The sequence below is a fragment of the Sceloporus undulatus genome, chromosome 2 (assembly GCF_019175285.1).
Source record: "Sceloporus undulatus isolate JIND9_A2432 ecotype Alabama chromosome 2, SceUnd_v1.1, whole genome shotgun sequence".
Lineage (NCBI taxonomy): Eukaryota > Metazoa > Chordata > Lepidosauria > Squamata > Phrynosomatidae > Sceloporus > Sceloporus undulatus.
This window is the reverse complement of record NC_056523.1, coordinates 143,088,912-143,115,482: the sequence shown is the minus strand read 5'-3', so window position 1 is coordinate 143,115,482 and position 26,571 is coordinate 143,088,912. Positions and strand designations below refer to the sequence as shown.

General features: G+C 42.3%; 2 protein-coding genes across 18 annotated transcripts in view; one reads left to right on the top strand and one right to left on the bottom strand.

The window, feature by feature from the left end:
• The window catches only part of UTP18 (UTP18 small subunit processome component), a 16,278-nt gene extending 15,538 nt beyond the window's left edge, over positions 1–740 (bottom strand). The window contains exon 1 of the mRNA XM_042447558.1: positions 356–740. Coding sequence (XP_042303492.1) covers positions 356–667 — 312 coding nt within the window. The 5' untranslated portion in view covers positions 668–740. The remainder of the gene's footprint in view (positions 1–355) is intronic.
• Positions 741–1,329: 589 nt separating this feature from the next.
• MBTD1 (mbt domain containing 1) overlaps positions 1,330–26,571 on the top strand; it is a 70,168-nt gene continuing 44,926 nt past the window's right edge. For 11 of the 17 annotated variants that reach the window (XM_042449469.1, XM_042449466.1, XM_042449459.1 and 8 more), the window contains exons 1-5: positions 1,330–1,563; positions 11,844–12,045; positions 16,573–16,712; positions 20,098–20,212; positions 21,078–21,163. In XM_042449469.1, coding sequence (XP_042305403.1) covers positions 1,543–1,563; positions 11,844–12,045; positions 16,573–16,712; positions 20,098–20,212; positions 21,078–21,163 — 564 coding nt within the window. In that variant the 5' untranslated portion in view covers positions 1,330–1,542. The other 6 variants (XM_042449467.1, XM_042449460.1, XM_042449458.1 and 3 more) reach the window with 4 other exon arrangements.

The following is a 26,571-nucleotide window of genomic DNA, read 5'->3' as shown; positions in this document are numbered from 1 at the left end:
AAGCTGCTTTGGGTCTCTTTGGAGCTATGCTGTTTAAATGATGCATGCATCCTAAGAATCCGGAGGCTGCACAAAAGCTGCGCTCCAGTGCTTAGGAATGGAGTGTGGCTTTGGGGCGACCTCCGGACTCTTAGGATCCATGCATCATTTAAACAGCATAGCTCCAAAGAGACCCAAAGCAGCTTTATTTTGGCAGTCTGTAACAGGCCACAGTTCTCAGAATCCCTTAGAATGGAGCCAGGGCAGTTAAAGTGGCCTGGAACTGGGTTATTTCTGCAGGGTGTGTTCTGCAGACTGCGTTGTGCGCCTGCGGGACTCTGCGAAAAGAAGAGGAGGAGAAGGAGGCGACGGCTACCTGGGGGCGAGGGCCCCGCAACCTTCGCACCAAGGCGGCTCCTTCGCCGGCGTCCCCGAACACCAGCTCCTCCAGGCCCCGCTCCGCCGCCGGCTTCCCCGCCAGAAGGGCCAAGTGCTGCGCCCGGAGGCCTTCCTCGGCAGCCGCTGCCTCTCCTTCGCAGCCGTCTTCGGGCTCCATGCCCCCTCCGCGCCCCTTCTTTCCCTTCCGAGGCCGCTTTCGCCTCAGCGCCGCGTCTGAACCAAGCCCGGCCTTCGCCTCCATGCTGCTTCTTCCACCTGGAGCGCGACCCGGAAGGGAAATGGAGAGCATTTCCTTTCCTCCGACGCGACCCGGAAGCTTTCCTTGCGCTGGTTACCATAGAGAAGCGCAGCCTGCACAAATAACTGTATCGCCCGCCAAAGAGGTAAGGGAGTTTGAGGAGTCTCCCTCATCGCCGGCTCCGGCCCCTTTCCCACGCCCCCTGCGTCACGGCGCCCAATGGCGTCCGGAAACATCTACTGTATCTGCGTCACCTCTATGCCCGCCCGCCCTCCCTTCCCCTCAGGAAAGGTCCCCACGTGACCCTCTCCCAAGCTCCGCCTCCTTCCCACGTGACCCCCAATGTACATATACTGTACATATGTAACATCCCCCAGACTGGAATCGAAATGGACTGTTCCATTGTTCGCTGGGTCAGAGGGGGGGGAGGGTTTTAAAAAACAACGCCTCAGTCTTTAACCCTTTCATTTCCCCTCCTCGACCATAAACGGTTTTAACCGCCAACCGAGGAAGACGGCGGCGGAAGGTTCCATCAGAATTCTAACCAATTCCCACTTTGCCTGGTGCTTCCCCCCCTCCGCTCTTCCTTCCGCCTCATAGTCCCGTCCGCTAGAGCGAGGGCGAGCTAAACAAGGGCGCCAGCCAATGAGGGGCCGTGGGGGCTGTCCTGCGCATGCGCAGTGCGGTTATGCTAATGTTGTTGATATTCTGAGGCTGGGAGCTGGGTGCCTTTTCTCTCTCTCTTTCTTCCTCTGTCTTTCTCTCTTCCTCCCTCGCGCTGCAGCCGTTAAAGCGAGAGAGGCTGAACTTTCTTCCTCCTCCCTTCCTGCGGGGAGGGGAGGGGAGGGGGCACGGTCCCCGGGGAAAGGAGCGGGAGAAGGAGGAGGAGGAGGAGGAGAGGGGAGCCCGCTGCCCATGAGGGCCTGATGGAAAACACAAAGGACCTGGTGAGTAGCAGGCAGGGACCCCCGCTCCTCCTGCGCTTCCATGAGGGAAGAAGGGGAGGCAGGGGGCCCACTCACCCTCCACCTGAAGGGAAGGACCTCACTCACACCTTCAGGGGAAACTGCCTTCCCAAACACTGCCCCCTTCTTCATGGAGTCTCTTCGCGGGCGCTTGAAAACCTCTCCTGCCCAGTGAAGGAAAGCCAGTGCAGTCCTAGGCTGCCTCAATAGGAGTGTAGTGTCTGAAGTGAGAGGAGTGCCCTCCTCCCTCCATATTCGCTGGGGTTAGGGGCACAGCACCCCCGCGAGCATGGAAAGACCACAAATAGCAAAAACACCATGCTTTTACCTGAGAGGAGCCTCTAGGAGTCCCTGGGTCCTCCAGGGAAACTCTGTGGCCAACGTCCCACAGACACTGACCATAGACCAGCCCTGGAGGAGCTACAAAGGGATCTCTAGGTCTTTCCCTGCAACTTTTAGTTAAAGTTGACCATGGAGTTGCACTGGAGGAGGACATAGATATTCCTATTAATCAAAGCCACAAATATGGAGGGATGGGTGTAACAGTACTACTCTGTTCTACTTTAGTCAAACCTCTCCTGGAATATGTCCAGAATGTGGACAAAGTTTGGAGCGCATCCTGAGGAGGGTGACCAAGACGGTGAAATGTCTGCAGGGCATCCCTTATGAGGTGCTGCTTAGGGAGCCAGGTACTTTTATCCTGGAGAAGAATAAGCTAAGATGTCACATTGAGAGGATGGATACTGCTCTATAGAGACCAGTGGATGCAAGCTACAGGAAAAGAAATTCCTCCTAAACATTATGAAGAACATCCTAGCAGTAAGAGCTGTTTCAAAGTGGAAGTTGTTCCCTCAGAGTGTGTTGGAGTCTCCCCCTTTGGAAGTTTTTAAACAGAGGCTGGATGGCCAGCTGTTGGGAGTGCTTTGAATGGGGTTGGACTGGATGGCCCTCGGGGTCTCTTCCATCTCCAGGATTCTGTGAAAACGGCACACACTCTAGAACCCTAGAGATGGAAGAGATCCCAACCCCATTCTGCCATGCAAGAATTATCACAATCAAAGCACTCCCTCTGACACATGGCCATCCAGCCTCTGCTTACAGACCTCCAAGGAAGGAGATTCTACCACACTCCAAGGCAGCATAGTCCACTATCAAACAGCTCTTCCTGTCAGGAGGTTCCTTCTGATGTTGAGGTGGAATCTCTTTTCTTGTAGTTTGAATCCATTGCTCTCTGTCCTGTTCTCTGGAGCAACAGAAAACAAGCTTGCTCCCTCCTCAATATCCCCTTCAGATATTTAAACAAAGCTATCATATCACCTCTTAACCTTCTCTTCTCCAGGCTAAACATCCCCAGCTCCCTAAGCCATTCCTTATAAGGCATGGTTTCCAGACCCTTCACCATTTTGGTCACCACTCCAGCTTCTTCAATATCCTTCTCCTAGGGACATACTCCTGCTTGTTTCTTATACGGGTGTGTTCTTGATATGTTTTTCATAAAATCATAGAATTGGAAGAGACCACAAGGGCCATCCAGTCCAACCCCATTCTGCTATGCAGGAAATCACAATCAAAGCACCCCCAACAGATGGCTGTCCACGGAAGGAGACTCCACCACTCTCTAAGGGAGTGTGTTCCACTGTCAGGAAGTTCTTCCTAATGTTGAGGCAGAATCTCTTTTCCTGTATCTTGCATCCATTGGTCCGGGTCCTGTTCTCTGGAGCAGCAGAAAACAATCTTGCTTCTTGGCAGACTCTCAGCAGTTTCATCAGGTGTAACCTGTGTGTGTATGAGTGAGTGAGACTTAGGCTGCTCCCACACTGCACATATAATCCAGCATGACAACACTTTAACTGCCATGGCTCATTGATGTGGAACTGCCCAGGGCAGTTAAAGCAGTCTCAAACTAAATTATCTCTGCAGTGTGTTTTGGGCCATAACATGAAATACAGTACTATATGTTTTCTAACTTACTTCATTGGTGAGCTTCAGATTTCAGACCACTTAGAATGTGTGTATGTGAGTGGGGAGTATTTACATGTGAGTTAGAATGGGCTTTGTGCATTTTGTCCTTCTGCCTGATACTTTCTAGGGTCCTGAAACTTCTGAGTTTTATGCTACAGAATAATTTTTTTACTCTATGAATCTTATATTTATTTGTTAAAGTGATAATTCACATAGTGTAAATCAAGGCTTCCCCAGGTATCTCATACAGAGGACCTACAGTCCCCCGTCCCTCCCCCCATGTGCCAGATACTGTATTGGTAACAGATTTTAGCACATTAGCTACAACTATTCCTTTCTTTCCTGAAAACTCTTCAGGAACAGGTGGCTGACAGCTTGCAGACTCACACCAGTCTTTGGACCACCACTTTGAATAGCACTCATGTAAATTATAGGGTTCATATAGCTGTACTATAGTGGAGTCCCAAATCTATAATGTTACTTGGACAGTGGAAAGCTGCAGGTGACTGCTTATACATTTATGGTAATAATCATGGAGCCTCAAAAGGAGGCAGTCCAGGGAAAATGGGCTTTAGGTACATTGCATCCAGTGCTACTCCAGTTGTATGAAAGAGGCCTTGTCTAGGCTTGTGCCAATCTGGAGCTGGTGTGTTTTATATAGTCGGCCTTCAGTATCTGCAGACTTGCCATCTACGCATTCAAGCATCCACGGATAGCAAGCCCACATTGTACCCAATGGTGATGCACCACCATGCGACAACGGGAGCTGTCCCTAATAGTGGCATGGCTGTGTGCATGCGCCGCCATTGAGGACAGTGAGGGTTTGAGCATCCATGGGTTTTTGGTATGCGTGGGGGAGAGAGGCCCGGAACAGTTCCCTGTGGATACCGAGGGCTGACTGTACATCCAAAAATGTACATCGTTCCCTTCTAGTTAACAACAGTTAAAAACCAGTCAGGAAAGTTAACAAGTTAAAAACAAAAAATTACAAAAAATACAAACAAATCTATAATATTAATATACAGTTTGCCCTTCCCTTACACGAGGGATCCATTCTGGATCCCCTCTCCCCCGGCATAAAGGAAATTCTGCATATGCTCAAGCCCCATTTAAATGAATGGGGCTTGTGCACCTGGTGGTGGTGCATGTGCGCCCCATGGGCACACGCACCATTACCCATTATGGGGCGTGCTGCCCCTTTTCCCAGCGTGGCTTTCAGCATATGCTGAAAGCCGCATAAGGCGCACCCGCGTGTGACACGGGCACACTGTATTAGAAATAATGCCATTAAATCAGCAGGATAGAAGATTTTTAAAAACAACAGCAACAACTCTGCTCGTCTGAGGTATATCATGGAAAAGAAAAGATACTTAACCACCAGCCAGAAAGCTTATGGATGTGATAGTGCATCTCCTTTGTCTCCTTTCATGACTTGGTTTAATAACGCTTTGGTCTCAATAACAGTCTGGTGACATCTTAATTAGTCAGAAACATGCTTCTGTGCATGGTTACTAACACTAAATAAATGCACCCCAACATTAAATTTTAAAAAATTAATGAAATAATTCAATTATACGTAACCTATGGTAAATAACATTTCATTTGTTAAGTCGAAGGCTTTCATGGCTGATATCCATAGTTTTTTGTGGGTTTTTCAGGCTTAGTGGCCATGATCTAGAAGAGTTTATTCCTGACGTTTTGTCAGCATATGTGGTTGGCATCTTCAGAGAATGCTGACCTGGAAGAGAGTGGAGATATATATATATACACACACACACATACACTCTCTCTCTCTCCCCCCCCCCCCCTTCTGTGATCCTGGGTAAGGAGGAGTGATTTCCCTGTTAATCTGTGTATTCTGTTGTTGATGGCTGGGCCTCAAGGTGGGGAGATATGTAAAAGAGGATTAGTGTCTGCTAATTGGTGATCATTGTCTGCTGGGAAAGCCCCTCACCCTGAGTGGTTTCTTATTTGCATTTGCTGAATCCTGGTTTTGGTGTTCTTCAGGACTGGTAGCCGAACATTTTTTTACTTAAAGGGTTTCTTCTTTCCTGTTGAAGTTGTCGAAGTGTTTGTGGATTTCAATGGCTTCCCTGTGCATTCTGTCCTGATAATTGTTGGCGTGGTTCAGAGTTTCAGTGTTTTCAAACAGCATTTTGTGTCCAGAATGGTTTGTAATGTGTTCTGCTACTGCTGATTTTTCTGGCTGACCCAGTCTGCAGTGTCTCTCATGTTCCTTGATTCGTGTATGAACACTGTGTTTGGTGGTCCCTATGTAGACTGCATGTACATTATAAATTCCTGCGGCTGTGATAGGGTCTCTCCTGTTGTTTGCTGAGCACAGCATTTGCTGGATTTTTTTGCTCGGTTTATAAACCATTTGGAGGTTGTGCTTCTTCAACACTTTGCCTATTCTATCTGTGACTCCTTTGATGTATGGTAGAAATACAGTCTGTCCTCGGCTTACACAGGGGATCCGTTCTGGACCCTCCGCGTAAGCCAAATACCGCGCATGCTCAAGCCCCATTCAAATGAATGGGGCTTGTGCATGTGGCTGCGTGGCAGCATGTGCGCACCATGGGTACACGTCCCATTCATCCAAATGGGATGCGCCATCCCACGCGCTCCTGCGCAGCTTTCCACATATGGTCAAAGCTGCGTATAGCGTGCCTGCGTATAACATGAGCATGCTGTACTTTCCCTTTGGGCAGTTGCTTGTCTTCACTCCTCTGGGTTTTTCTGGGTCTGGCAGCCCTTCTGATGTCGAGCTGGAATAACCATTCGCCTGTAGAGCCCGGTCTAGGTGTTTCAATTCATCTTCCAAGAAATGGGGTTCACAGATGCGTTTTGCCCAGTCTACCAGTGTTTTGATTGTGCTTCTTTTTTGTCCTGGGTGATGGTTGGTGTTCTTGTGCAGGTATCGGTCTGTTTGTGTAGGTTTTCTGTATACTGTGTGACAAAGCGTTGGTTCGGTTTGCAGATGACACGGACATCCAAAAATGGCAGTGTTCCTTCCTTTTCTTTTTCCATAGTGAATTGGATGTTAGGGTGATGTTGTTCAGATGGTTCAGGAACACAGCCAGATCTTCTTCTCCATGGCTTGAAATGGTGAAAGTGTCATCCATGTATCGGAACCAAGTTGTGGGCTTTTTCGGTGGTGTTTCCAGGGCTTGCTTTTTAAATTGTTCCATGTGAAAGTTTGCTGTCACTGGGCTTAGAGGGCTTCCCATTTCTATCCCATCTCTGCTTGTAGAATCCATTGTCCCATTGGAAATAGCTTGTGGTGAGGCAATGTTACTGTGATGTCTTCTGGCAACATTTGTCAGATGAGTCTCATGGTGTCCATTATGGGGACTTTGCTGAACAGGGAGACCACATTGAAGCCGATTAATATGTCTCTGGGTTTTAGTTCAAGGTTATTGATTTTTCCTATGAAGTGAGCTGAGTCCTTGATGTAGTGGGGGGTTTGTCTTATATGGGTTTGTAATTCTGTGGCAAGAAACTTGGCTAAGTCTCATGTGGGGGATCCAGCAGCACTCACTATGGGTCGGAGTGGAATGGAATCCTTGTGGATCTTGAGAAGTCCATATAGTCTTCATGGGAGAGCCTCACATTTGCACAAACTTTGTATTGTGGTTGGTTGAATGGAGGAGTTTTTGATCAGGGTGTTCATTTTTCTGGTGATTTTGCTGATTGCTGGGGAAACGTCAGGAATAAACTCTTCTAGAACATGGCCACATAGCCTGAAAAATCCACAAAAAACTATTTCAATTGTTGATTGGAAAAAATTTAGAATGTGTATCTCACACTTGTGAGGCTGTTGTTCCCATACATTAGGGTTGGGCAACTGTGGCATGCCCATGGGATAATTTTTGCCCCTAGACCTTTGAGTGGTAAAACTGCCCAAAACCTTCCCCAAACAAAACCAGAAGTGGCCAGAAGTTCATGTCTGGTGTTGAAAAACAGGTATTTTAAAAAGTTAAAAACTGCAGTGGGAGCCTGCAACTTATTAAAAATTGTCTCTTCTTGAGATGATGAGGAAAAGCAATTCACTCATATTTTGATCATAAAAAAGGCAGCCAAAGTTTTCTGGAGGGAAAACAGCCCACAGAACCATGCTTTGCTCACCCTTGCCATTGGTGTATATTTTTGGTGCATGCTCAAATAAGCGAATCACTCAAGCATTCCAACTCTTTATGTATTTCCACTGTGACATTTTGTGTTAAATAGCTGCATTGCTTTTTGTGCCTTTTCCCCTGTCCTGGTCTGATCATGTCTAATGAATGATATAGGAATATATGCATAGTGTAAAAGATATAGCTCCGCTCGGCTCCCTCCCTGGAGTCATTTAAGAAGAACCTCAATGCTCACTTATTCCGCCAAGCCTTCCCCCACATGTCCTGACTGTCATCTTCTCCTGTGTATTGTGTGTTGTTTTAGATTGTTTATTGATTTTAACTGGTTTTAATCATTAGGTATGAATGATGGATTTTTAATGATGTACTTTATTATACGGTTTAATATGGGGGATTCTCGTGGTTTAATTTTTATCTGTAATTTTGTTTTGTGCTGTATTGTATTTCATTATTATCTTGTAAACCGCCGTGATCGAAGGAATGGCGGTATATAAATAAAATCTCATTCATTCATTCATATATGTTCACATGTATATACATGTATGTATGTCTATACAATGAGGAGGCCAACATTTTAATAGGGCTAGGGGCTCATACTGATAGGTTTAGCCAACATACATACAATAAATAAAAGACAGAGCCTACTGCCACACATTGTCACACCTCTTCTTACACAGGCAGATGCACAACCTTCCATTCACACTCTTGACATGTATATATATTATTCTCTTAGTCCTTCCATCCAAGTTGTTCTGTCCCAGGTCCATCAAACAAGGATACGGTGAACATTTTCATGAAAGAAACTGTGTGTGAGAAATAGCTTTCATCATGAAAAAAATTGTCAGCAGCCTGAACAGCTGTGTAGGTCATCCTACAAGAGCTGCTTGCAAGCTACATGTGGAATGCCCACATGTGAAATACAGAGTCAGTAGGTATCATAATTATACCAGTAGTACATAATTGGAATAATAGGCCTGATTGGGTCACACCTTGAGTCCTGTCTTGTAATACTTACCTTTTCATCTGAATAATATTCAAAATATATCCGGTAGGTATACATCAGTATGCCCCCAACCTTTCATTCTTTAGATGTAATATACCTAAATTCCCTGTGTCACCAATTAGCGGACCATTGGTCCTGTTGACTGAGCACTAGTTGGGGAAGGCCTGTAGAAAGTGGAGCTCAAATACAGAACAACCAGTTTCTTGTTTTTTAATCTCGATCGTTTCAAGTTTATTGAACCAAGTTATTATATTTTGGCAAAGAATGCTCTGGAAGAATCAATAAAACATCTAAGCTGCTGCTTGCTATACTTGACCTTCTGCCATTTCACCTTCTGAAAAGATGGTGTCTCCCTAAGTTTGTCACCTTAATCTATACCCCATGCTGGTTCAAGATGAAAGGACCATAACTCAACCCTAAAAGTTTTGGTTCTATTCCCTGGCTTATTTATAGTTTTCCACAATTCCTTACAGGTTGTCCCATGAGAAATCTCTACTAAATATATTTATTCAGTTCCCCATTTCAGTGAGAACAAAGGAAGTTTTGTTCTCCTTTTTTATGCAGAGTACCCAAATAGCAAAGGATTTCTCAGATAGGTGAAGGAACTGTATAAGATAATAAAATAGTTAAATATCCCATTTAATTCAATCTATAATTTAATGGGACCATCAGATTCTTTGTATTCACATGTTGTGAGTTTACCCAGTTTATACTGCAGTGCTTGAATTCAAGTTGTGCTCAGAGCATCTAGATTTATCAGTTTGCTATGTAATTTGTGCCCCCCAGAAAAATAAATGTGTATACTCTGATAATACATGTGGACAGTTGAAAAATTCACACAAACACACTTGCATGAGTGGAAGAATGGATACAAAAATGTGAAGGGGAAAATGAAAAAAGTTTAAACTAGTACTTAAAGATTGTGTTTTTATTTGTGTTGCTGTCCATTCTCATCCATTTTTCTTATTTGTAAAAGAGTAAATATCAATTTCTTACTAAACTGAAACCTTCTTGCTGGGCAGGGTGTTTTGATATATCCACTACATGAATAAGCACAGGAATTTATACAAAATCTTAACTTTTGTGATGCTTGCATGTTTTATTTTTTCTGTGTCAGTTTCCATAGAACTGACAAATCATTAACTTTATGGGTATACAGTCATCCCTGTGGATTCGTGGATTTGATTATTTGCGAGTCCTAGCTGTGTGCGCGTGCACTCCTCCCTCTCTGTCCATCCCAGGCTTTTCTTCTGTGAGTGAGACAAAAGCCAAGGACGGAGGGATCAGCCAGGAGGATGTACGCACACAGCTAGGGACTCAGGAATAATTGAGCTCCCTGAAGCCTTGGGACTGTAGGAGGAAGTGGCCAGCACATCCTCCTTCCTTTGCTCCCAAGGTTTGAGAGAGGTCCGTGGACTGAAGGAGGAAGCAGCCAGTATGCCCTCCTTCCTTAGCTCCCAAGATTCCTTTTCTTCCTTCGCTCCCTGGCCCTCTCTCAAATCTTGGGACTGAAGGAAGAAGTGGCCAGCACATACTCCCCTGCCCGTCCAGTGCCTCAAACACCTTGCTAGAGCTGTTTGAGGCTTCGGAAAAGAAATGTGTATGCACACTAGTCCCCCCCTTTATTTGTGGTTTGTTTTTTTTTTAATTGTGGAGGTCCTCCACCCCTCACCCTCACGAATCCGGAGGGACAACTGTAGTTCAATTATGGAGAATTTGTGAAAACAAAACTTAGAAGGCCCAAGGGTTGCTTGTATTTAGTGGCTGATAGAAGGTGCACTTAGATGTAAAGAAGAATACTGGCACATTCTTGAGTCTAGGTTTTTTTCTCTCCCCAGTTCTAGAATGAGGGCAGTTTTCAATATAAAATTTAAATTGGCAGTGGAATACCCCTTCAGCTGAAGTTGTAGTTCTAAAATGATGATTTCTACCATATGAGATGTCTTCCATAGGGTGACGTGTGCAATAATTGAAATATCTTGAGGCAAAGATGCCAGCCATTGGGCTGGATCCAGATGTAGATATATGCACTGGGAATGGTGAAAGCAGATTTCCCCATCCGCTTCTTGTGACAGCCCTGCCAAGCCTTTGAAAATAAATATTAGGGAATGGGATGAAATGTGGTGCTGAGGGGATTGTTGTCATTACTAGTTTTCTGAATTATTTAGAGGCATTTTCTAGGCAAGTATCTGCATCACTTGCTTGGATCTCCTTTGCTTCTCTGCCCATTCCCACAGTCTTCCCCATTCAGTAAGGCTCGCAGCCCTGTGTGCAGTACTGTCAGGGCTAAAGTTGCTGATGAAGGGAAGAGGGGACAAGGAAGACTCTTTCCACTAGCTCCATTCTGTGCAACTAAATCTGAATTCAATCCAATATATGGTACATTATGATTAGCAAAAGTGGATAGACAGCTTACAAATTCTGTCAGATCCACTAAGCTTCAAAACACACTACAGAAATGATCCCGTTTGAGACCACTTTAACTGTCCTGGCTCAGTGCTAAGGAATTTTGGGAACTGTAATATTGTGAGCTTTTTCTGTCAGAGAGCTCTGGCGCCATGATAAACTATAATTCCCAGGCTTCTCTAGCACTGAGCCAGGGCAGTTAAAGCAATCTCAAACTGGATTATTTTTGCAGTGTGTTTTGGACCTAAATCAGAATAAATGTATCTTTTTGCAAAGACTGTTGAGTATTTTTGTACAATTGGCAGATGAGAAGCACTCCTAATCTGAAGATTTTAAAATTATTGTGAGAAGCTAGTGAACCTGACTGATTTCTTGCAAGGGACACAAGCCTATGTTGTCATAGAATTTCTTTATACATAAAAAAACCTCAGTGTGCTTTCCCCTTGAGTTCCACATTGGATGGAAGATAGGATATGTTTGTAATAAAATAGTGGTATTTAAATAAAAGATGTTTAATGTCGTTTTGTTGTCCTGTGCTTAATATGTAAATCTGTAAACAATGTTTCATTTTGCTTTCCTGTGTAGCCTTATGTCATTAAACTCTGTAAATAGCTTTTATTTTGCTTGATCTGTCTACCTGTGTCAGATGTTTCTCCGATAATTTAAATTATATAATTAAAAATTGTTAAAATGCTGGACTCTTTCTTTCAGGGCTTTATATTTTAAAAATTCTCTCTCGTTTTTTTTTTTTTTAGATTGAACATCCTTTGCGACCAGAAAGGAAGAGACGTGACTCATTCGGGATGTTTGATGGTTATGATAGTTGTAGTGAGGATACCAGTAGCAGCTCCAGTTCTGATGAGAGTGAAGAGGAAGTTACTCCTTTACCTTCAAGTCTCCCAATTATAAAGAACAATGGACAGGTCTACACATATCCAGATGGCAAGTCTGGCATGGGTGTGTACAATACACATTTGTATTTGCATTATCATAATTTTAGGACAGTTCTGTTACATTTAATAACTAAGATATTGGCAGAGAACACACTTGCTTTTATTCACTTCTGCCTACAAACTAGGCAGTGCACCATTTTTTCCATAATCTCTTCTAGACAAAATCCAGATTTTCTTTCCCCATATTTGGGTCTGTAGATTGATATGTGGATGGTTCTGGTTTCAGTTAGGAAGAAAAAAGAGTAACGTATTTTCCGACATATAAGGCGACTCTTTACGTCTGCCTTATGCACCAGATTTTGACCCCAGAGACAGGCAAATGGCATAGCCACCTCTCTGTCTCTGGGGTCCTTGCTGGGTCCTCTCCCAGCCAGCAGGCACTTGCGCCGGCTGGAGGGGGCCTTCCTGGAGGCCTGAGGGAGGATCTGCGGCTGGGCTCTCGCCGCCATTGTTGCTCCAAAAGGCGGAGGTGGCGGCGGGGAAGCGGCTCCAGAGCCGGCCAGGCTAAGGTAAAGAGCCGGCCCCTTAATTCTCGCCGCCGCCCAGGATACTCCGATCCTCCAGCGGCTTCAGAAGTCTGCCGCGCAAGCCGCTGGAGGAGCGGAGTATCCCAGGTGGCAGTGGCGGACTTCTGAAGCCGCTGGAGGATTGGAGTATCCTGGGTGGTGGCGGCGGCAGCGGCGAGAATTAAGGGGCTGGCCCTTTTCCTTGGCCTGGCCGGCTCTGGAGCTGCTTCCCCACTGCTGCCTTTTGGAGCAACAATGGCGGCAAGAGAACCCAGCCGCTGATCATCCCTCAGGCCTCCAGAGAGGCCCCCTCCAGCTGGTGCGAAACCCCCGTATAGGAGGCCAGGGACGCTGCCGGTGGGCGACTTGGGGTTCGTCTTATACCCCCAGTCGCCTTATACGCCGGAAAATACGGTAGATATTAAAGGAGATAAGCTAAATTTGGGATGAAGGGAGCCTTTTATTTCTTGAATCTAAAAGGTAAATTTTGAATACAGTTGTTGATGCATAGGTTTTTTTTGGGGAAATAGAAATGTTTTACACAATCTTTTCTAGAGTTGAATACTATTTTATAGATGGAATATTTTACTAGATTTGAACATTTTAACATATTAATATATTCCTATTATTGATTACTTCTTGAGTCAGAAAACTAAGGCCCCATTCTCACTAGCCCATTTGCTCTGGATAGAACTGGGCAGATCCGGTTGCCCCCATACTGAATCTGCCTGGAAAGAAGTTCGTACTACCCTTTACCTTGATCAATGCAATTTGTCCCTCTGGAGTTCACATTTGCAGTACTGCTTTGAAATGGAGCCTCCTTTGTTGTCAATCAAATTCACTTCCGCTTTTGTCAAATGTGACATATCCTACAGCCATTGGCCAACTGAATGGGTGCTTTCCCACCTCCTTGTTAAAAAAAAAAACTGGCAGCAGTGTGCTCATAATCTGTCAACTTGTCAAATTAAAAAACCTCAAGGTGTGTGTTTTGTGTGTAGTTGGGTCATTACAGATGATGGCAACCCTAAAACGACCCCATCCTGGGGCTTTCTTGGCAAGATTGGTTCCAAGGAGATTTGCATTGCCTTTCCCCTGAGGCTGAAAGAGTCTGACTCCCCCAAAGTCATGAGTTTCCACAGCCTTCCCTCTGAATGCCAGCCTCTAGCTTCCCCTTCACTTCCAGCCCAGCATTTCCTCCTCTTTGGAACCTCTTCCCTTCCCTTCAAGCCCAATGCCACCTCCAAAGCCCTTGCCACCCCCCCCATGCCATCCTCTTCCCTTCCCTTCCAGCCCAAAGCATGCGCATAATCTGTCACAATAATACTCATAATAATACCTCACCTCAGAATGTCATCTCTGCATCCTCTTTCTTTGCTTTAACGCCAATTGCCACCCCAGAATGCCTTACATACACATATACATATGTAGCAAAAGCATTCACGCATTGTATCAATTTGCCAAATTTAAAAGGAAACACAAGTATTTGCATATTCTGTCACACACACACACACACAAATAATTTTTAAAAATTCCACGTGCAAAGTGCGGTGCCGTGCCGGCAACAAGCAAATGAAAGGGAACTGTAGCACAAGCAGACACATTCTATCAATATGTATCAACCTGTAGAACAAACATTCACATAATCTGTCAAAAATAAAATTACAAAGAGAGAGAGAGAGAAGCTGCCTGCGAGAGGGGAGTCATGTTCCACCCTCTGCCCTCCCTGTGACCTAAATCCCTCCTCTGAAGTCATGACTGGGGCCAAGTTCACATTTGCCAGCAACAGGGAAGAAACGAGTTTTCCTAACAGACACGGGAAATAATCCACTTTCAGAAAAACCGCTCCAAGAGGGATTTGCCCTGGTGTGAAAGACCCTAATTCTGATGTGTTTAAACCGGTGCCACTGGGAACTTTCGACTTTTAATCCGGGTTGCAGTTTGGTACAAAAGGTAGTCTGAATGGCCCCTAAAATGTCAAGACACAAATTTCATATGTTTTGTTTATTTCTTTCAAGTGAGACTATTAGTGGAAGAAATCCCACTTTAAAAATTGATGTTGATTGCTGTTTAAGCAGAAGCAGGACTAGGCTTCTATGCCAAAAGGAATAGTGGTTGACATTTGTTTGCACAGTATAGTATTCTACGATACAGATATTCTACAATGTGAATCCTTGCCACAGCAATATGACAGAGTTTTTTCATTTCTCGAATTAGCTTTTTACACACATGCATGATAAAAACAAAGAATGGAGGTATCCAGATTGGTGCTTTGCGCCTGCCTGGATACATGCTAGGGTTGCCTTGGGGTGTCCTTTACAGACACCCTGCAACCTTAGCACATAACTGTGGTGTCAAAATGGCGACACCCTGTCTACATGGTTGCTGCCATTACGACGTCAGGGTCGCACCGCAGCCAAAGAACACAACGTGGGCGTGATGTGCACATGTCACTGCAGGGCGCTTGTGGCACCCTTTCAGCAGCATCGAAAGGAGCTCCAAAACGGAGCTCCTTTCGCTGCGCGTATAGCTGGCACGGCTTTTAAACGGCTGCGCCAGCGATATGAAAGAGAAAGGGGCTGAGTGGCCCCTTTCTCTCTTTCCCCATCGCTGTTGGCCTCCCCAAGGCCTGGAGAAGCAGTGGATCGGGGCCTCTGGGGTGGCCGCTGAGGCCCTGATCCATCAGGGAAAGGGGCAGGTGCAGGCTGCCCCAAAGGCGCGGTCTGTATCCCACCAATGTTAGTCTTAATTGCTAATGAATGTCCTGTTAATAGTCTCAGGACTAGTTTAAATAAATCCTTTAAATAACAAGTTTACATATAAATTCCCTTGATTCAATAGCTTTGCTCCAGTTAGAACTACCAGTTTGATTTGGGATATAATTACTATAGCATAAACTTGTTTGCATGCTGTCTGCTTCATCAAATCATTAAGAGTTATTTCCAGTTTACAGCTTTATATCTACTCATGGCTGAGGACTATTAAGTAGAGATATAAACAGTGAGGGCAGAGATAACTGAAATGTAGAAAGCACAGAAAGGGATAATCTTGTTAACAGTGACCATTCATAGAACAGCTGTTGGGTAGTAACATCCTTCCTGTTGTTCGCTGACTAATACATTTGGTGTGATGATAACATTTTTGTGTCTGTTCAAATCAGAGGAGAGAGAGAAACTCTGTATAGTAGTTCAGCAATTTCATGTTGAAATATGTCTTTGAAACTCCTTTAATTTCATTTAGAGTCCACTTTCTCTTTTCTATAGTACTTACTCCAGTCTCTTTAAAAACCACTACATTGGGTTTTGGGAGGATGTAGCACCTATGTGGTACAGAATGGAAGGGAGTCTCCCTCCATCTTTCCATTAATGGGGTCCTTCAATCTACAGAAGGCATATTTTTGCTTAACCACTGTGCTTTGTGAGGCTAAAGTGTTTTCCCAGTATCACTTGAGCATTGGCATTACTGATGTCAAATTGGACTCCATTCTTCTGCATAAAGATTTGCTGGTTTGTTCTTTGTAGAATATGGTAGGTGATTCCTAGTAATTGATGGCATATATCACAGAAAATGAGCATATTATGGGGCCGTAATCAAACTGTAAGCATGATTCATACCCCATACTATTTAAATATATATGAAATATGTGAAGCGAATTTAACTCTCAAATATTCAAACTTCTGTATGTGAGTTTATACAAAGTGCCTTGCATGTCATAGCTCAGACTCTCCAAAAGCAATATATAGCTCGTATAAATCTTAACAAAGAGGAAGATTGGAAAGTCAAGAAAGAAAACAATCTGGAATTTCTGAAGAACTATTAAATGTGCTTGATTTGGTGCATAAAAGACCATTATATGTGTGTGTGTGTGTGTGTGTGTGTAGATAGCTCTGCTGGTTTTGTTAAGATACCATTTGATTGACACGAATCTCTATGTGGAATAAACAGAAAAAAACGACTAGAATAATGAAAATGAACGTGGTACTTTACATCACATATTAATATATTGATCATGTCCCACTCCTTATTAGCTACCTGTGAAATGTGTGGAATGGTTGGTGTCAGAGATGCCTTTTATTCTAAAACTAAGCGTTTCTGCAGTGTTTCCTGCTCAAGAAGTTATTCATCGAACTCTAAGAAGGCCAGCATTCTGGCCAGACTTCAGGTAACGGTACAGTCACAGTTTTATTATCTTTATTATATAAATAAGTTTTTAATGATATTTGTTAGAGTTTGAATTAATGCATGCTTTTAAATAAAACAGAACATCATAACAGCTTTACTGAATTGGACTAAAATTCTGTTTAGTCCTCCATGTATTTTTGGCTGTGACCAGTACAGTGCCTCCAGTGCACCCACAAATAGAGCAATAGCCCTTTTCTGTTTATCCTTAGCATCTGTGTTCAATGGTGCACTTTATCTGAATGCTCCATTCATCTGTAATTGTTGAAAGCAGTTATGGACAATGGGGCGCATGCTTGTGGTCTGGCGCAGCGCAGCTTCTGCGTAAGCTGAAAGCTGCGTATACTGCGCACGCGTATGGTGCGGGCACACTGTATTTTCTTAGCCTTCTCTCCCCCCCCCCCACACACACATTGCACAGTAACCATTTACCATAGTCCCCTCCTCATCCATCCACTTTAGGGTGGGGACAAGCAGTTATGTATGACAGAATTTTGTAAGTACTTTGACGATATTTTCCTTTGCTTTGTCCTTTACATGCTTTCTTACATGCTTCTATGTTTTACCCTCAACTTATCCATGGGTCATAACAAAATCCATAATTTTGGCCCTCAAACCTGCCCTTGACTTATACATGAGGTCAACATAAACACTAGCATGTATGGTATGTATTGTGTGTGTGTGGGGGGGGGGATTCTATATTTGTTTGCGTTTTGAACTTTCTTTCAATTTCATTGGGTTGCCCAGAATTCTAGAGTTGCACAGGAGGAAAAATAATTTATATTTTTTGCACCATTGATAACTCCATAAGCCTCCATTATAACTGTTCTTATGATTAAAAAATAAACATCAATAATTCCATATGCTTGTGCCTAGCCTCACTTCAAAGAGCATTCTATAATGTTATTTTTTGAGCTGTTAACTCTGTTTCAGGCCAACAGAAGCAGCTTCCAGCTGCTTTGGGGGCATGGTGTTCAGATGACGTACGCCCTCAAAGTGGATGGAAGCCGCTCCTAGGACAGCAAAGGTGACATGAAGCTGTCAGAAAAAGGAGCTGCAAAAATTTGCCCCTGGTGGTAGCCGACTTTGAACCGAGGCACTGGCCCACTTTGAGAGTATGCCGGGTGATCTCTGAGGTTGCCCTGGTCCTGGGCTAAATGCAGCTGGAGCGACCATCTGCTTCACCCCAAAGATAACAATGCAGGGTTGCTATTTGGCCCCAAATCCTGTGCATCTTAGTGCAAAGTACAGTCAGCTCTCCACATTTGTGGCTTTGACTTTTGCAGCTTTGATTATTTGTAGATTTGATTCATATGTTTTCTCTAGGAATCTAGGTTTTCTCTAGGTCCTCTAGTGCAACTCTGTCAGAAGATGAGAAAAGAATCACATTGACACATAGAGTGCCTTAGACAAAACATTTCTCTGGGCATTTGTAGGTCTTCCAGTGTGATTCTATGATCAATTCCTGGCACTAGATGACATAATAATGATGATGATGATGATGATGATGATGATGTTTATTTATATACCGCTTTTCCAAATTTTATCAAAGCGGTGTACAACAAGAAGTACAATACAAACTCAAAATAAAACATAACAGGCCTCTCTCCCTCTCAAGATGGTGGTCGGAAGGAGGGCTCTTAGTCTTTCAGGCCAGGCCTCACTTCCCCCTCAAGATGGTGGCTGAAGGGAGGGCTTTTCTTCTTTCAGGCAGGCAATTGGAGCTTGCCTGCCTCTCTCTCCCCAAGATGGTGGCTGAAGGGATTCCTAGGGAAACATTCCCTGATTTTTTATTTGTGTTGTTTCCACTTTCATGGGGGTCCCGTGCCCCTAATCCCAGCGAATGTGGAAGGCCCACTGTAATTCCTATAAATTTCAGTGGGGCTTACATTTAAATAATTGTGCATAAGGTGGAGCTTTAGTCTCTTTGGCTTGCTGAATATTTAAAATTAATCAATTTCTCCCAATGTAATTATTGCTTCTCACTCTTGCAATAAGCTTTATGTGATTTCTTGATTAACATAGCATTGATATCGTTGTGGCATACATCAAAGACCTTTAATCACAGGCAGCAGACTTGACTGGAGAAGAGCACTTACTAATGTCATTTCTACTTCATGGTCAAGTGGATGTGAAAATTGCTTTAAAGCTCAGTAGTATGAGTATCTTTTAGAGCCTTCATCAAAAGCTAGTAGAGGAATGGGCATATTCATGCTGGAATTTTTTTGTGACTTTTATAACAATGTATGGGAAGTGTTGCAGTGTGTTTACTATGTCATCCTTGGAGGAATTAATGTGTAAAGAATTTGGCTGGCATAGGTTAATTGCACCTGCAGTGCTAAATATCTTCTGGTAACAGAATATTAATACATTTACATTTCTGAGAGTCCTTTTTAAGCTTGAATGACCCGGATGACTGAGGCTGTGCTCTCTTCTGAGTGCTTATTCAAAGTTTTGAATAATATAAAAGCCTCAGTTTTAGTGACTGTAATGTTGGGCTCTATACTTTAAAAAAGAAATGGAAACAAGGATTTTTATATTTTAAGTCTGAGCTGTGTTTACCATTTTTGTTCCTAGTTTGCCACATATAATGTTTCTAACAGACTGTTAAGGCAGGAGGTGCCCTATCTTGATAGTCTGTCCAGGTTCTCCCTTCAAAAAATCATAATGGTCATGTTTTGTGATCAAATTCTACAGATCAATTGCGTAACGTGGGAAACCACCCCAAAATTTTCTTGTATGGTATTACCATGTGTTGATATTACATGACTGCCACCTCTCTGTAATAGATCTGAGTACTTAAGGGTAATGAATTAATAGTAAAACAGCAGCTGGATAGAGTGTCTTACAAATGATATCAAGGAGGCAAATGTAAGACTGATTAAACAGAGGGGCGAAGCAGACCAGCAGTAAAAAGCAGTCTCTGGTTGCTCCAGCCATGATCAGTCCTTGACTGTGGCGGCCACACAGTCCGCTCTCAAAGTGGGCCGCCAGTGCTGTCCCAAATGAGCCACCGGCAGGAGCAGGTTTTTACCTCCTTTTGCTGGTGGCTTCAGGCCACCTTAGGTGGCCTCAGAATAGCTTCCAGACACTCCAGGGATGTGCGTCATCTGCATGCCACACACACAAAGCAGCCGAAAGCCGCTCCTTTTGGCCCATCTCCTTCCAGCCCTAATCATATCTGTGCATTAAAAGATCTGTCTCATTTCCAATAATATTTACTATGGTATTAGACTGTTTTTTAAAAAATGCTTTCTGATCAATTTTCTCTGTTAAACTGTGCAGTATCTCAATGTTTTATGTTAGTGAAACGAAGCTGCCAAGGCTTCTAATGCAGATTGGAAAAGGACCTTATTTAGCTCTTGTTGTTCTAGGGAAAACCTCCTACTAAGAAGGCTAAAGTGCTACAAAAACAACCTTTAGTTGCTAAATTAGCTGCATATGCTCAATACCAAGCAACGGTACAGAACCAGTCAAAGACTAAAACAGGTAACATAGGTGTTAAGAGTCTCTGGGGAATGACTATTGGGTAAAACCCAAACTTTGTTTTTGTTTGTTTGTTTGTTTGCTTACTGTGGGGAATAATTTTTAGAAGACTTTTCTGATTTTACAGCAATTTCCTGAGGGAAGATGGGGAACATTTATTGAATATTGTGTATGTGTTGTGGGGATTTTTTAAAATACAATTCTTTGATAAAATGCTATGGGGAAAACATTCTGAGAATCTTGTTGTATGAACCTTGCTTTCACATATAGCCACATTAGGAATGAGAAAGCAATTTTAATTTTATCAGATTGGAAACACTGCTTTTCTTATAATGCTGCATTTTTATATGGATCTAGCAGTTTATGGGTGAGGAGTCTGTGATTCTCCAAACACTGTTAACACCCCTGCTCCGTACACTGATGAAGGATCATAGGAAAAGAAATTCATCTACATTTGGAGGACCATAGGTTGTTCACCCCTGTAGTAAATATCTTATGTGTACTGACATCAATCACTACTTCTTTCCAATCTATGTCTATAGTTAGCTTTGATTAAAAGCTACATTACATTGTTTAGATGTGTCTGTTTGCTGGAGGATCTTTGAAATAATGCACTGTACTAGAGTGGCATAGAATTCCCTTGTAGGCCCTTTAAAGTTTTTCCTCCAACCCTATCTTTATGACTCCCCCCCCAACAAACACATTTCCAAATTTTAAATACATTGGAAACATAAGGAATAAACTCTTTTAGAACATGGCTACATAGCCCAAAAAGCCCACAAAAAACTATGGATGCTGGCCATGAAAGCCTTCAACTTCACATAGCAAATTGGCTGTATAGCTTGCTAAATAAATTTTCTCATTCTAGCATCTGTTCCAGTGGAAGGTTTCAGTTGGGGCAACTACATCAATAGCAATAGTTTCACAGCAGCTCCTGTTAACTGTTTTAAACATGTAAGTATATCTTTGTTTTTTCCCGATTTTGAATACATAGCTATGAAATAATGGCAATATAGAATTATTCAAACATCCTTTTGAGGAAAGCTATAGTTCTTGTTAATTTGATTTTGGAAAATAGGGATTTTCTCTTAAGTGAATGAAGTACTTAAATCAATAAATTCTTAGTGATATGAAGAGACAATCCAGGGAGTTTCAGTTCCAAAGAAGCACCCTGTTATACAGTGTCTCAGACCTCCTGTGACAAACTGCAAAGTGAGTTTTGAATTTGGAGCTTTCCTGTGCTCATATAACATCATTTGTTAGCATGTGCATTTGGTATCTTGAAATCCTGATGATCTTGATAAACAACCCAGTTTATTAGTGGGAGGGGGCACTGCTCAGCTGAGTCAAGCAAAGTAGTTCAGACTGCTTGAAGATCTCTTATGTGCACCTCATTATTTCTCTCAAGATGTGGGTGGAGTTCAACACAAGCATGTTTTTCAGGTTGCTTTTGCAAGAAGGGACTTGTAATAAGGTGCCTTGTCATTAATAAGGACCTTTATATACATAAACTACACAATAATGTTAAAGTAGTTCCTTTTCACTACCAGATGAAGAGTTAAATTACTTGTATTTCCTTCATACTGCATACAGGGCAACTTCTTCCACAAACTTAGGCCTGTTACAGACAGCCAAAATAAAGCTGCTTCAAGTCACAGTGGAGGTATGGTGCTTCAATGATGCATGCGTCCTAAAAGTCCAGAAGCCACACCAAAGTCACGCACCAGTCTGGAACGTGGCTTTGGTGCGACTTCTGGACTCTTAGGACGCATGCATCATTGAAATACCATACCTCCACTGTGACTCGAAGCAGCTTTATTTTGGCTGTCTGTAACAGGCCATAGTCAGTCATCAGAATAAAGAAAGTCACTTTCTCTGTGGTGCTAATATTAGCATAATTTTTGAGAGAAAACCCACCATATCAAGCCTCTCCCATGGTTCCTTTATTTTGATGCTGCAGAGGAATACAATAAACACTACAGAGTCATAATAGCTAGAAGCAACTGAAGAGAGGGAAGAGCACACAATATAGAAAAGCTGAGACTAGATGCCTGCTGTCCCCTTATCAGAAAAGCATGACCAAAGCATGACAGATGCATGTTAGATCTCTTTTGCCTTTTAAATTGTTGGTGCTTTATGCTTCTTTGCTTTGTCTTCTTGTCCTACTTACTCTTCCTTTGTCATGCCATGCATATAAGTTTAGGCATTTTGTCAAAGAGAACAGACCAAAATCAGCAAGAGAGGAAGTTGTAGGTGCAGCAATTATCTTCTATTGGTAAGCAGAGAAGGTTTACTATAAATACTAGAGGAACCATAGCAGCAAGTGAGAGAAAGAGAACATGTCAGTCTTACTGGCTGGTTAGCGTTGATTCTCAGCTCTATCAAACAAATAGTGGCAAAATAGCTTCAGTTTGCTTAGGAGTAAGCCAGGTTAACTATAGTGAGAATTACTTATGAGTGATCATGGATCAGGCTGCAGGTTTGATATATACTTCATATTCCTAAGATTTTGCAGAACATAGCCCATTTAACCAGGATACAAAAAGTGAAGATTCAGAACACAGAAAAATTCAGTAGATCAGTATCTGGAAACATTTTCTCTTGTGCTTACAGCTGTCTACTTTTTGTGCAAGATCTTTGTTTTGATTCTAGTAAGGATTGTTGATGATTTTGTTTTTCTTTTCCAGTTCTGAATCACTTGTTTGAATCTTAAGATTTAATGTAGTCTTACATTTTCAGTATCTAGCGTAGTTTATGCAGAGTTTTAACAGGCTTGTAGGGAAACGAGATTGTATGCGAAGAATAAATTAAAAACTACTCATTCAGAATTTTAAAAAATGATACAGATTGATGAAAAACACTTCAGATGAATGGCCTGAAGTCTGGAAAAGATTCTTTTAAACTTTACTATAGTCATTAGTTTTTGAAGTGGAACGCTACCATTAGAAGACTTATTCATTTCAGGCCTTAAATATCTTAAGGGAGAAGCACTAACAAATACACTTTTCAATATTTCAATCCATGCTGCTAGTTCAAAAGTACTTTTCAAACATCCAGGGTGTAAGAGAAGTAAAGCCCAAGATACAACAATAAAACAAATTATTACTGTAAAAATAGTAATAACAGCAAAAGCAACACTAAAACATCAGGATTAAAAAGTTAGGGTAATAAACCTGGCTTAAACGGGTGACACAGTGGATGTTAGGCAAGACAACTTTGAGGCACACACACAGGCAATCAGGTGCCCCAACCAAGAAAATCCCAACTCTGGTCACCTCCTTTGAAGAAAGGCTTGATCATGATAGCTGGGAGAAAAGAAACCTGAAGGAGTGATAATTATGAATATTAAGCTGTAGTATTTTAAAATAAATTTTAATTTACTTTTACATGTATAATTTATGTTTCTCCCAGTATTGGACCATGGGAGTCCACTGTGTTTCCCCAGTCAGAAAAACATGGGACGCGTCTTTGCGTGGTGATGATGGGATGAATATGGACAAATATTTATATTTAACTATGTAAGCAGTACTGAACCATTTGCAAGACACTGTTCTGACTCAGTTTCACTTGTGCAATATGTTATTGATTACTTAGTTGATCATGCCAGTCAGGCTTTAATTCTTGTTTCCATGCTTGAGGCAATCTGTCCATCATGTCAAAAAGCCACCTCTAGAGCATCCTTAAAATGTTTCTGCACAAGTTCCAAGAGAAATCTGACTTCCTGTAACTTAAACCTACAACATCTCATCATGTGCTCTATGGCAGCAGAGCATGCCTACTTTTAAATTAATTGGCATTCAAGGCTATGCCTAACAACTGTACTTGATGTTGCACAGCAGAATAGCTACACTGCTTTAATGCTCTTATATATAATATAGTTGGTTGTAGAAATTATGGATTTCCCTTGTTGGTAATGAATGACATTCTCAGCATGCCTCCCTGGATGCAGTGCACAGATTCCACACTAGGTTGTAGATGAACCCTTTTTATTCTTTTTTTATTGTCATTCTAAGTGTGCTAGTTTAAACAAATGGGCTAATTTGTCCTGTGAAAATAATCTGTTTCTCCTGTGTTTTTCCCGAGCTAAACTTTATTGTAGAATTTCATGATTTGTATTAAAGAAATCAGATTTCATCAGAAATTCTACTAAAATTTTGCACCTGAAGTTGTTTAATTATCCCTTCTATCAGCGAAGATAATATCCTGCAGAAAATATTATTTTTGTTACGTTTTTCAAGATGATGGAATGTTGTCTGGATAGGGAATTTTCTGTCTAATGGGAAATTTAACAGATTAGGATCCTTGAACAGTACTTGCAGGAACTAGGTTATGTTATGCTCTCTCTTCTGATTTGACCATTCATTGACCAAGTATTAGAAATTTTGGCACTGTACTCTGAACTGCATCTTAAGTCAGATGATTGATGGTCATAGACCTTTATGTATTTACTTACGAGTAAGCACAATTAGACTTAGTGGAGCTTGTTTTTGTGTAAATTTGCTATAGATGGCACTGTACATTATTTTTCCAGTTCAACTTACACTTGTCCCTCCATATTTGCTAGGGTTAGGGGCACATGACCAGCGTGAATATGGAAAAACCAAAACACCAAGTTTTTAGCTGAGGACACTTCTCTAAGAATCACTAGGTCCTCCAGTGCAACTCTGTGGTCAACGACCAACAGACACTGACCATAGAACTGCACTGGAGGAGCTACAAATGCCTAGTAGAGTATTCTCTCTAGGAATCTCTAGGTCTTTCAGTTCAACTTTTAGTTAAAGTTGACCATAGAGTTGCACTGAAGGACCTAGATATTCCTAGACAGAACATATTAATCAAATCTGTGAATTGTCAAATCCACAAATATCAAAGCTGCAAACAAGGAGGGATGAGTGTATTTATAAACTGTTACCTGAGAGAGATTCTACCCTTTTGCACCAGGTGGCACTGATGAGTTGATATTAATACTTAGTACCTCCCTGCCCTACTTTTTAATGCTACTATTGCTCTTGGTTTTTAGAAGTATATACAGTCGGCCCTTCTTATACATGGATTTTTTATACACAGATTCAAGCAGCCATGGTTTGAAGATGTTCAAAAAAGTATTAATTTTAAATATCAAACCTTGCTTTTCCATTTTTATAAGAAACACCATTTTGCTATGTCATTATATTTAATGGGACTTGAGCATACACAGATTTTGTTATCCATGGGGTTTGGTTCCATATCTTGAAACCAAACCCCAGCATATAACAAGGGTCCGCTGTAAATTCTAATTGTTTGATGGTCTTTTTCAGTTTGATTTCAAGCTTAACTAGCTCATCATTGGAAGCAGCTTTTGACATTCCTCTGAACTGAAAAAACGCAGTTGACATACTGAGTTTGGACTGGGATGAAAAAGCTATTTTTGAAAAGTGAAGGGGAAAACCCCTTGTGTGTGTAAGAGGGTTTTATACTATGTCCATTGCACATGTAAAAGATAATAAACATTAGTTGCACTGCATTTGGCCTTCTCAGACAAAATTCTGCGCTAGTGTTCTACTTGCAGGGTATTCCTGAGGTGGGCCAGCCTAGGTACATTCAGAAATATTTTCTGCCAGATTTTTTAGTACATGAGTAAAGCTAGGAATAACACTGAAGTGTCCCAGACAAACAACAATAGGATTAGCCTTTTCAGGGCTGGAAAGCCCACTTACATGAATCTGGACCTCGCCCATCAAGACCTTCCTGATTGCAACTTACCTTGCAGGGAAGGCAGCTGTCACTCCCAGATAATTCCTCCAGAATGTGCGCTGGATCAAAGTGGTGACCAGGCAGACCTTCCTTTTATTGGGAAGGAGCCCGAGGTGGATGCCTTCATCATGAGTCTGAAAGGTAAACTTGTTCTTATCTGTACATTTATGGTTCTGCTAGTAAACGTAATATGCAAGAGGAGACAGCATACTGCATATACTGTATGCCATCATTAGAAGCCCACAGAATCCATACCCATTATGGCTTTCTTCTTCTGAAGTTAGAGCCATATGGATTGGTGTAGGAGGAACTAGCTGAACCACTATCTTCACAGACAAGGACAAGTTTAACTTTCTGCTATACCCCTATACCAATCCACTTCTTTCAAACCTGGTGCATCAACTTTGGTATCAACTGAACAGTTGTTGAACTGCATAATGAAAGATGTAGATATACTGAAAGCACCTGAAATAAATATATACTGGAAGCTAAGATTTTTGAAATTTAAGAATTGCAAAAGTTGTATACAGGTGCTCTATATAGCAAAGTCTTGTTTTTTAAATATAGAACGTTATCTAGTTGAGATATTTATATAAAACCTGATAATCTCTAACCTTTGTCAAAATCAA